General features: G+C 43.1%; 1 protein-coding gene across 1 annotated transcript in view; it reads right to left on the reverse strand.

Moving 5' to 3' along the window:
- Nucleotides 1-12302, reverse strand: part of LOC124619517 (autophagy-related protein 16-1-like) — a 127100-nt gene that overhangs the window by 38236 nt on the left and 76562 nt on the right. The window contains exons 2-3 of the mRNA XM_047145963.1: nucleotides 8958-9137; nucleotides 429-513 (exon numbers count right to left, since the gene is read on the reverse strand). Of these exons, the coding sequence (XP_047001919.1) occupies nucleotides 429-513; nucleotides 8958-9137 (265 nt within the window). The remainder of the gene's footprint in view (nucleotides 1-428; nucleotides 514-8957; nucleotides 9138-12302) is intronic.

Raw genomic sequence — 12302 nt, forward strand, 5'->3', positions numbered from 1 at the left:
TTGTATTTCTTAATGTCAAAATATGACACTTGTAAGGCTGCTTTAGAGAAAGTAAAAAAGAAGAGAGGGAGAGGGAGAGGGAGGGAGAGAGAGAGAGAGAGAGAGAGAGAGAGAGAGAGAGAGAATGGTTCAAATGGCTCTGAGCACTATGGGACTTAACTGCTGAGGTCATCAGTCCCATAGAACTTAGAACTACTTAAACCTAACTGACCTAAGAACATCACACACATTCATGCGCGAGGCAGGATTCGAACCTGCGCCGTAGCAGTCGCGCGATTCCAGACTGTAGCGCCTAGAACCGCTCGTCCACACCGGCAGAGAGAGAGAGAGAGAGAGAGAGAGAGAGAGAGAGAGAGAGAGAGAGAGCCTGGAAAGTTAGGAAACAAGGAGAAGAAAGAAGGTGAAGATAAATGAGAGAGGACACTTACGTGAACGTTGTGACCACCTGGTTCATTCGCAGGTCCAGCAGCTTGAGGCTGTCATCCCGCGTACAGGCCAGCAGGTACTTGCCATCTGCAGAGGAAAACAAAAACAGAACTCCAGTTATGAGGAGAACTTAGAACTTAATAGCAGCTACGATTCTGAAACTTAGGCTTCCTCGTATTACTGTGTCCAACTACACTGGTGGACAAAACTAAGGAAATCCTGGAGAGATATATATGAAAATAGGTGTGGATGTAGTTTACTGTGGGACAGTCATTTGTACAAAACAACAATTCAAACGCCATTGATGTCCGCGGCTCGTGGCCTAGTGGCTAGCGTTGCTGCCTCTGGATCATGGGGTCCCAGGCTCGGTTCTCGGCCGGGTGGGGATTTTCTCTGCCCGGGGACTGTGTGTTACTGGCGTTCTCATTTCACCACCACCACCACCACCACCACCACCACCATCATCATCATCATCATCATCATTCGTGACAGTAGCTAGATTGAATTGTGTAAGAAATTGGACTGAGAAAAAGTTGGGACTTTGCACGGGCACTGATGACTGCTATTGAGCGCCCCACAAACCAAACATCATCATCATCATCATCATCATCAAACGCCACTGATTAGCATAAGTAATGGCCATGAGTCCAATGTGGTCTAAATCAAAGGTTCCAAAATGGCTGTGAAAACTTTACTAGTACGGTTTGTGGTCACCTGGGGCAGACAAACAGCATGCAGTGAACATATTGTTGACAAGTGAGTTCAGGAGTGTCTCCTCCACAGCGGTTTTTAACTCAACAATGGTTCTGGGTGGGAGGGAGGGATAGCGTGTTGCAACTTCCCTCCCAAGATCATCCCAATCACTTTCAATAGGATTCAGATGTAGTGATTAACGCGGCCCAAGCCATGTGGTGATCATCCTCGCTTTGCAGACATTCATTAACCGTTTGGGCCCTGTGTGGTCTTGCGTTGGCGTCCATAAACATGAAATGAGGGCCAACAGCACCTCTGAAAGGTTGAACATAGGGCTCTATGCTCTCCTGTCTGTACCTCTGGGCATTCACGGAACCAGTGTCAAACACACGGAGTGGTGCGCGGGTATCGTGCGTGATCCCTGCCCAACTCAGCAGTACACCTTCACCAACATATATGACCCTTTCCCTGGTGTTTCGGGGATGGTATTGTGTCCTATGTTCGCTCCATATGAAGACCCGCGGAGAATCGGATTGTAGACTGAAGCCGGATTCATCCGTGGAGACAACATTAGCCCACTGACTTTGTGTCCATTGTCTATGTTGTGTGTACCATTGCAAACTCTCCGTTTTAACGGAAGGGGTGAGTGAGATGCACACGGCTACTGTGCTGGCACACAGTCCTGTCTCACGGACCCTTCTGGCAACCGTCCAGTAGCAGCAACGAAGCCACCAGAGAATTGTGCGGCTACAGACGTACTCTGGCTCTTAATTTCTATCTCACAATACTTTTATGTTCTCACTCTAAAATATGTATCACATGCATCTATAAACTTTGAGAAGGTCCATATATTACTATCAGTCCAAATATGACAGTCAGTCTGTTCTTTCCACAGGCTGAAGTAAAAAAAAATTTTTTCTTCAAAATTTCTTGAAACGTTAATTTATTTTTTTGTTTTCGTAGCAGGTGGCACAAATTTCCTTTTAGCAACTGCGCCATCATACTGTAGACTAAATATAGGGATGTATAATATTTTTCTTCGGAATTTTTACTAACATTTGAAATTACCGTTAACTCAGGGTACCATGAGGTGCGTATTTCGTGACGGCCGCTAGCGCCTGCCTGACAGCTGCAGTGCAGGATAGGCAGAGGAGAAGCTGTACATAGGCCTGCAAGCTGCCCGGACCTCACCCCATAAGACTTCTCTCTTCGGGGCCACATGAAAGCCGAAATGTACTCTGCCCTTGTTGACTCAGAGAAGGAACTGGTTGCCAGAATTCTTGCAGCAGCCACACAAATACAGAACAATAAAGCAACTGGAAATATTTAATAACATGTTATTCTCAATCTCCTGCACACTCAGTACTCCAAGAACATGCGTTTCCGACACTGGGTTGCGTTGCGAAGTAGGTTTGTTTTTGTCTCCATAATTATCCCTATTAGCTTGGGCGCTGGATTTTTGAACGACCTTTATATGGAATAGGGTCTGTGAGGACTGCAGACCACAGCTCAAAAAAAATTTAAAATATTACACAGAAGGAAGACTGATGCCCTAATAAGCTACCTGTATATTATTTAACGACTGATCGTGGCACTCGGTTCCAGCTGCAGGTGGCCTATCTAACGGCTTCCAGGGGCAGCAGAAATTTACTTTCAGTATTACGCACAACCACTGACCGAATTTAAAAATTTAAAATGGGTCCTAATCTACTCTTTAAGACGAATAATTTCACGTTAAAGTTCTAACACAGAAGGAATTACAGTTAGAAACTGTGTATGTGTCTCGAGGCAGCGTAACTCACTGCGCGCGAATACACAGACTATATTCATCCAGTAATCGAGAATGAGTGCACTTAGCGACTTCCAACAGTTTTACACGTCTTAATTTCAAACCTTTACAAAACATAGGGAAGAAAGTTCATCGCTAACTACATTGTCGTTGTTTTTGAAGTACAACTACAGCATTAGGCACAATGTGTTAATTTATTACTTCTTTACTAATCACTTTATTCTCAACACATTTTGCAGACAGTATCCGCATATACCTTTTAATTTACTTGCAAAAATATCTTTATACGATATATAGCTCAGTGGCTGTGACGTCATAAACATTGAGATGCTTGAAAAACACATTAACTCATTTTTAAAGTAATCAAACGTTTGCAGTGTACAAGGTAGTTCGATTCCTTAGAGAAGCGGGGCTGGGGCGACACTGGTCCTTAAGAAGGTGTTATTACGAGTTGGTCATTACATCTGCGTGCACAGAAATGACTGTAGGGACTCAACCCATAGTTCCACAGGGCAGACTTTGCGGTTTGACCTAGCTGGTTTCCTTACTCCTCATTAAGACGTAATTAAAGGCTGTCCACTCAATTCTTAGAAAAACCACATTTTTCATAAAGTATAAGGCTATTAATTCAGACAGATAAGCCTACAATTCATCTTTGAAATTTTACTGGCATAGTACGCGCAGTTTGCTTCTTACCACTTTTTTATATATGGGAATGATACGTCGGCTTCCAGATCAATTTGTTGGACCGACTTTGACCGGATGGGACGGAGAGAAGTGGAACAGTAATAAGAAAATGAACTCATATTCGGGATGACGGCTGTTCAAACTCCGTCCAGAATTCAAATTTAGGTTTTCCGTCATTTCCCGAAATAGCCTACGGGGAGTACCGAGTCGGTTTCTGCGAGAGGGTAGTAGGTCTAGTTTCCTTCCTTACTGTGCTCCAATTTGAGCTGTGCTCCGGGACGAATTCTCTTGCTGTCAAAGGGTCATTCACATCCACTAAGAGCCACTTGGTAAATTTTTGTGGTATTCAATCCTTCGATTGCGGATTTATCTCTGCTCTACTGCCCTACATTTATATATATATATATATATATATATATATATATATAATTTCAGGGATGTCTGAGTTTTCTATTTGTAGGTATAGAAATGAAGCTTCAGTAAGAGTCACTGAGGTGATTCTTTTTGCGCTATTTGGATTTATAAGAAGTTTCAGCGAGGCCTGATTCAGAAGCACCGCCCAAGCACAGGATCACTGTTCATCGATGACGGTAATCTGCCCCTCGGTGCAGGAATAAAAATGAAAAACCAAAAAAGAAAGAGAGACGCAGGCTTTGGTCCTCCGTGTAGCTTTTAACGTACATTGTGTTCACAGCCTATTTCGAAGCCTACGGAAGCAGCTGTCTCATGTTTATCCGGCGGAACAGATAATAAAGATTTACGGTCGTTCTCTCAGCAACCATTTTTCCTCTGTTTCTCCAATAAAACTCACCTCGTGGAGACCGAGAAAGAAGAATTAGGTGTGTCACCATCGTTTACCAATCCCTCCCGCACGTTACCCTCGTGCTGAGGGGCGGTCGATGAGAGTCATTTGTCTGACTTATAACTGGCCCTGGTTACACAAAAGGGAAATCACAACAACGTCTTTCGCTTTTTGTAACGACATTAAGCAATGAAGATAAGGGGAAGGGCTATCAAAAAAACTGTATGTAGAGGTATGTTCAAAAAGTAACGGGAATTTACATTTTTTGTAAATAATTTTATTTATTCGTCCACATTAATGTTACCTCCTTCAAAGCAGTCCCTATTAGGTAATATACACTCATGCCAGAGTTTCCGCCAATACCCGAAACACTTACGGGACTTTAACTTTGCGACACCACTTAGCTCATTCAACAATGCCCTTTTAGTCTCAGCTTATAAATCGAGGGGCCTTTAAGGTCCTCTTTACTTATGGAAACAAAAAAAAAGGGATATGGGACCACATCTGGCGAATATGGAGACTGAGGTATCGCTACAGTGTTGTTTTTCGCCAAAAATTCGCGAACAAGCGATGAAGTGTGAGCAGGTACATTACCGTGGTGCAAAAGATAAGGTTTTTGTCGCCACAAAGTCGGGCTTTTTTTCGGATTGCTTCCCGCAGACGGCGTAGAACTTGCAGGTAGTACTTCTTATTGAGCGTTTGATCTTTTGGCAAGAACTCTTGATACACTGCGCCGTTAAAATCGAAGAAAACAGTGAGCAGAACCTTCACACTGGACCGCTCTTGCTGAGTGTTTTTTGATCTTGGCGAGTCAGACGGCGTACCCGTACACCCATGCCTGTCATGACACGTTTCATTAGTTCTGCATCATTGTTGATTTCGTTTAGCGACTCATTAGCAGGTACCATTCGACGCTGTTTTTGCTCTAAATTCAACACCTTTGGCACAAATTTTGCTGTCCCAAGTTTCATACCGAAAACATCCGGAAAGATTTCATGGCATGAGCAAGCTGATATGCCAGCACCATCAGGAACCTCTCTGGTTGTGATTCGGCGATCGTTCATAATCATTTCTTTCAATTTTGGCACTTTTTCATCGGCTGCTGATGTGCTGTGGCGTCCAGAACGTTCGTCATCTTCAGTTTCTTCACGGCCATCTTGGAAACGCTTATGCTTCTCGTAGAACGTTGTCATACGAGACCCACCGAAATCAGTATTCAACATTTCTCAAACGTTGTTACATTTTATTCCATTTTTATAGCAAAATTTTATGCAAATTCTCCGATCCATTTTTAAAACAAACAAATGATCGCCACCTGTAAGCAAACAGATATAACCTACTCGACAGCTGATGACAGACTAAACAACCCATATGGCTATCAGTGTACAATACGTTTCCGACGTGTTTACCAACATAACAAGAAAAAATCGCGCGAATCGGACTAATACAACGCGCGAAATTAAAAAAAAATTCCGATATTTTTAACACATTTCGTAGACTAACTGTCTACTAAAATAATACACAACAGAGTAAACATAAAACTTGAGGAGATACTCAATGACGAACAGCTAGGTCACAACGTGGGTAACCAAAAATTACGCTTGTTTATCTAGCATATTTATGGATCTCGTCGACAAACTTCTCAAAAATTTAAAGTGGAAACCAACAATTGATATTACGAAGCGAAGAATGTAGTTTCAATCGGAATAATAACAGTGAGAAAGTAGATTAAAATATGGCAGCATTTATAATCTACATAAAGTTTTCATTCTTCTTATGCTCCTGACCCTTTTCTTCAACTTCCTGTATACCACTTTTCTGACAGGCGTCACAGAAAGTGAAAGAGTTTCTGAATATGTCAGAAGAAACAATAAGGAAGTGTACAAGAAATGGTCGTTCTACAAGCTAAAGGCAAAATAAGATATAGAATAATTGACAAATCAGATGGGCAGGCAGGATTACGCAGGACTGGACAACAATAAACGAAAATATGAAGCTAGAAACGACAAAAATTGTAAATTATAAAGATAAGAAGGAAGTTAACTAACGACAAATCAGAAAGGCGTAATATAGCAGTGGCAACACAAAACGAGAACTACCTTAGAATTCCTACGTTCGGAAGACAACACTTCTGTTTTGTATGTAGTCACTCGGAGAGAGAAACTGTTAGAATTCGAAATTTATTGTTGGTGGAGAATTTTAAAATGAAGTTAACGAATAAGTTACCAATTTAAAAAGTGGCAAAAAACTTACGGAGGCATGACACACGTGGAAAAGTCTTACCATAATAGGAGACATGCTGATGGGATCAGTATAGACACTGACACCCCAACAATTTGCCGATGGATAAAGGAAAGAAGAGAAGATTCGGTTTTAACGCCACGTCGATGACGAGATCATTACGAACTTGGATTATACAAGCATTAAGAAGGATAGGGGCCATTTCCTGTCCAAACGAACCATATCGGCAATCGCCGTTATCGATTAACAGTAGCATTTGAATGGCTAATTCTCAACAGTTGGGTGGGAACCGAACCCCTTCCGAACTTGAATCCAGTGATCTAACTCTGCACTAATTCGTTTTGTTTGGCAGTGGTGCAGTAACAGCGCACAAGAAATCAAATCCTGAAAAAGTTATATACTGTTACTGGACAATCCGAAGAGATGTTTTATTGTTGTTATGTACTTTAAATGATCTATTTCAAGGTATACACTTTCATCTTAACTCATACGAAATACTGAAGAACATAAAAGCGATCCAAAACGTAACCAAATCGGCAACGCACTTCAACGTTTCGGCTGAGTTAGACTGCCGCAAACACGTCTGAAGACGAAACTTCACAATTGCGAAACCGATCCTGTTAGTAAATTATCATCAATAAAGCAGCTGAATGAATTATACAATAACAGCATACGGTATCCCTTTTATCTTGACCATGCAAAATAACTACAAGTTAAATAAAAATTATCTGAAGCAAATGTTGTTCATCTAGTAGGGACACATTAATCAACTTGGCTGTCTTTCTTGTAACTTTGTTCGTCACGAAGATACGAACAGGAGCAACACTTTTTTTTAAATTTCATCCTGCATTTTTTATTCGGTAATCCACTTCATCTCAGCACGACCCGTTCGAAAACGTGCCACTGTATACTGTCCACGCAAATGTGGCATTCTTAAAAGCGTAACACATAAGTGTTTTTGTCTCTCCTATACTAGCACATTGTGGAGATAACTAGAGTGCTAAGTTACATTCTCCACAGATGAGCACCATTGCTACCTCCTCTTCGTTGGTGCATATCGTACTCAGATAAACCTTCTGCTGAAGGCGGTTGACTGAATGACTGGTATGCATTTTCCTTGTGCTTTCATTTTTCTCCTGTCAACTGCAGCAAGTGGACGAGTTACGTTACCCTGGGTTATTTGCAGTGTTTGCCAGTACGGGAGAGTCGAAGTCAATTTTGTGTAACGTTTTCAATAGCATCATATAAGCGTGAATGGTACACTGTGGCGCGTTTTCGAACAGGTCTTGAAGAGAGTAAGCTGATTATCAAGTAAAAACGTACTGGGTTCAAAATGGTTCAAACGGCTCTGAGCACTATGGGACTTAACTGCTGAGCTCATCATTCCCCTAGAACTTAGAACTACTTAAACCTAACTAACCTAAGGACATCACACACATCCATGCCCGAGGCAGGATTCGAACCTGCGACCGTAGAGGTCGCGCAGTGCCAGACTGTAGCGCCTAGAACCGCTCGGCCACTCCGGCCGGCAAACGTACTGGGTGTTGTTTAAAAAAGACGTATTGCAGTTCACGTCTTCGTAACAAACGAAGTTATAAGAGAGGCTGTCATGCTGATTAATGTCCCCTTGGTGGCTAAACAACTTTTCTTGATACATTATCTGGACAGAAAGTTATTTGCAGCGGTCAAGATAAATGAGAGCCCCGCGGCTTAAAGGTGAACACACGTAAGGTCGCATCCATGACGATTAATCTACCAAAATAAATGTTACAATGGTTATTGGAAAACCTGGGTGCACCATCATACAGAGAAAAACAGGCTGGGTTTCTGTGCTCGCAAAACGTAATAAAAAGCTTAAGGCAAATGTCGGGATTGTTCGTTTGAAAGAGCACGGACGACTTCCTTTCCCATTCTTCCCTAATCCGATGGGACCGATGACCTCGTTATTTGGTTCCCTCCGTCAAATCAACCAACCAACCAACCAACCAATCAAGAAGGGAAAGGATGATAGGAAATGTGTTGCGTCATCAGGAAATAACTTCCATGGTCCTACAGGGAGCTGTGGAGAGTAATCTGTAGGAAAAGAAAGACAAGACACCCAAAAAATAACTGAGGCCGTACGGGGCAAGAGCTACTCTGAGATTAACAGGTTGGGAGGAAGTCGTAGCGGGTCGCTCCAACCAGAGGATCGATGAAGGAGAGGAATGGGAAATTAGCAGCTCTTGATGGTTTTGAAATACCTATTTTTTCTGAGTGCTGCCCTACCCTGCGAATTAACGAGCTACGTCTGGAACTGGCTGAAGTGAGCGCTCGGCTTACCCTTGGAGATGTCCAGCGAGGTGACCTTCCCCTGCAGCAGGACGCCGTTGGAGCCGCACTCGGTGCGCGCGTCCCAGAAGCGCAGCCTCTGGTCGAAGTGGCCGCTGATGATAGTCGCGCCCGAGCCGTCCCACGTCACCAGGTCGTTGCAGATGGAACCGGCGAATTTCGTTTCCACACCTTTGCGGACGACGAAATCATTTACTAATTCGTATAGCATAACATAAAAATACATTAACGATTAATAAATACTGGTGTCACAACAAGACTTCCACTGTCTTATCAATTGCATCTTAGGAAAACTGTGAGAATTTTGAATGAAAAATTTAAACAAACAGTATTACAACTCATGCCGAGGGGAAACACTAAACCGGTTGCCATAAATTGCCATGCGTTTGCACATGACTTTGCGATGTAGTTCGAAAGCTAAATACACTAATGGCTATTAAAATTGCTACACCACGAAGATGACGTGTTACAGACGCAAAATTTAACCGACAGGAAGAAGATGCTGTGATATGCAAATGCTTAGCTTTTCAGAGCATTCGCACAAGGTTGGCGCCGGTGGCGACACCTACAACGTGCTGACATGAGGAAAGTTTCCAACCGATTTCTAATACACAAAAAGCAGTTGAGCGGCGCTGGCTGGTGAAACGTTGTTGTGATGCCTCGTGTAAGGAGCAGAAATGCGTACCATAACGTTTCCGACTTTGATAAAGGTCGGATTGTAGCGTATCGCGATTGCGGTTTATCGTATCGCGACATTGCTGTTCGTGTTGGTCGAGATCCAATGACTGTTAGTAGAATATGGAATCGGTGGGTTCAGGAGGGTAATACGGAAGGCCGTGCTGGATCCCAACGGCCTCGTAGCACACTAGCAGTTGAGATGACAAGCATCTTATCCGCATGGCTGTAAAGGATCGTACAGCCACGTCTCGATCCGTGAGTCAATAGATGAGGACGTTTGCAAAACAACAACCATATGCGCGAATTTGCAGTTGAGATGACAGGCATCTTATCCGCATGGCTGTAAAGGATCGTGCAAAACAACAACCATATGCGCGAACTAGCAGTTGAGATGACAGGCATCTTATCCGCATGGCTGTAAAGGATCGTGCAGCCACGTCTCGATCCCTGAGTCAACAGATGAGGACGTTTGCAAAACAACAACCATATGCGCGAACAGTTCGACGACGTTTGCAGCAGCATGGACTATCAGCTCGGAGACTATGGCTGCGGTTACCCGTGACGCTGCATCACAGACAGGAGCGCCTGAGATGGTGTACTCGACGACGAACCTGGGTGCACGAATGGCAAAACGTCATTTTTTCGGATGAATCCAGGTTCTGTTTACAGTATCATGATGGTCGCATCCGTGTTTGGCGACATCACGGTGAACGCACACTGGAAGCGTGTATTCGTCATCGCCATACTCGCGTATCACCCGGCGTGATGGTATGGGGTGCCATTGGTTACACGTCTCGGCCACCTCTTGTTCGCATTGACGGCACTTTGAACAGTGGACGTTACATTTCAGATGTGTTACAACTTTTGGCTCTACCCATCATTCGATCCCTGCGAAACCCTACATTTCAGCAGGATAATGCACAACCGCACGTTGAAGGTCCTGTACGGGCCTTTTCCGGATACAGAAAATGTTCGACTGCTGCCCTGGCCAGCACATTCTCCAGATCTCTCACCAATTGAAAACGTCTGGTCAATGGTGGCCGAGCAACTGGCTCGTCACAATACGCCAGTCACTACTCTTCGATGAACTGTGGTATCGTGTTGAAGCTGCGTGGGCAGCTAGCTGTACCTGTACACGCCATCCAAGCTCTGTTTGACCCAATGCCCAGGCGTATCAAGGCGGTTATTAGGGCCAGAGGTGGTTGTTCTGGGTACTGATTTCTCAGGATCTATGCCCCCAGATTGCGTGAAAATGTAATCACATGTCAGTTTATAGTATAACATATTTGTCCAATGAATACCCGTTATCATCTGCATTTCTTCTTGGGTAGCAATTTTAATGGCCAGTAGTTTAAATGCAAGAATGCAAATAAATCTCATGCAAGACACGGTCAACACGTTACGCTTAAAAATCTTTGCAAAGAAAGCGTTATTTGTATCGAATATAAAAAGCGCTCCAAAGCTATCAAGAACAGGTCTTGGAGCAGTAGAAAAGTTAAAGAAATTGAAATATTTGCGGGAAGTAATCCAACAAAACAGTGTAGGTATAACTGCTATAGAGAAAACAATGCCTGAGGTAGAAATAGCTTACGGTAAAATTAAGCACATCTACGATAAAAAATGATTATCTAAAAAGCTTAAAACGAAATATTAGAGTACAGTGTCGCAACTGGAGCGCCTACATGCTAGATAATACTTAGTACTGAATTATAAGCTTGAAAAATTATAAGAATTAGGTAGAAGAATCTTAAATAAATATTAGGTCGAGTTCACGATTTTGGAAATTAGTAAGTAACAAGAAATTTATCAGAACATGGAAAACACACTAGAATCAATGAGAAAGAAGAAACAGACTGCCATACTTTCGAAATATTTACAGGATGCAGTACAAAAGACTAACAAAAAGCATCTTCAGATACCTTTGGGGGAAAAGTTAACAACCAGTTAGGTTCAAAAGGTTGAGCGCTCTGAAATAAAAAAAAATAAAGGAGAAGTAGTGTTGTATCCGGAAGGTCCGTGTGTCACCTTAAGGCACTGCGTGCGGTCAACACCTACTCCCTTGTGCTGTAACGTTACAGCTGAAAATTGAGGAGACTGTGTGACCTATAGTACTGACACCTGTGCTAGAGTCTGCTAATCGAAGAAAATTTTGGAAAAAAGAGAAATACCAAGGAACCAGTACTGTAGTTTGGTAGCTTTGTATGTTCTGTCGCAACTATATGACAAGTACGTAGATGGAGCAGTCAGTAGGTACCGCCAGTGTTAACTGCGGCGCAGACGAGACGTTAAAATGCAAAGTTCTGGTTCACTGCTCGGAAATCGACTGTCAACACCTACTCCCTTGTGCACCTATCGCTGAAGCCGAAGGAACTGCCTGAAAAAAAAAAAAGATCACGCATTAAGTTTTATACGCTAGCATCTGTCTTCTTCGTCTTCCTCTTAGCTGGCGATAGGCGGCCAGTCCCGCGTCACTGATTTCCGACAGCATCACTGAACTACCCAAAATCCGCTCGTCTCCCTTCGTGTGTGGTCGCGAAAGAGGGTTCCTGACTTTTTTAGTATAAATGACAGCTCGTCAAACTGCGGCCGTATCAAGTACTCGCGGGGGCGGCGGTCCTCAGACGTATTTTATAATAATATGTGTATTAACTAACAACT

The sequence above is a fragment of the Schistocerca americana genome, chromosome 6 (genome assembly GCF_021461395.2).
Source record: "Schistocerca americana isolate TAMUIC-IGC-003095 chromosome 6, iqSchAmer2.1, whole genome shotgun sequence".
NCBI lineage: Eukaryota > Metazoa > Arthropoda > Insecta > Orthoptera > Acrididae > Schistocerca > Schistocerca americana.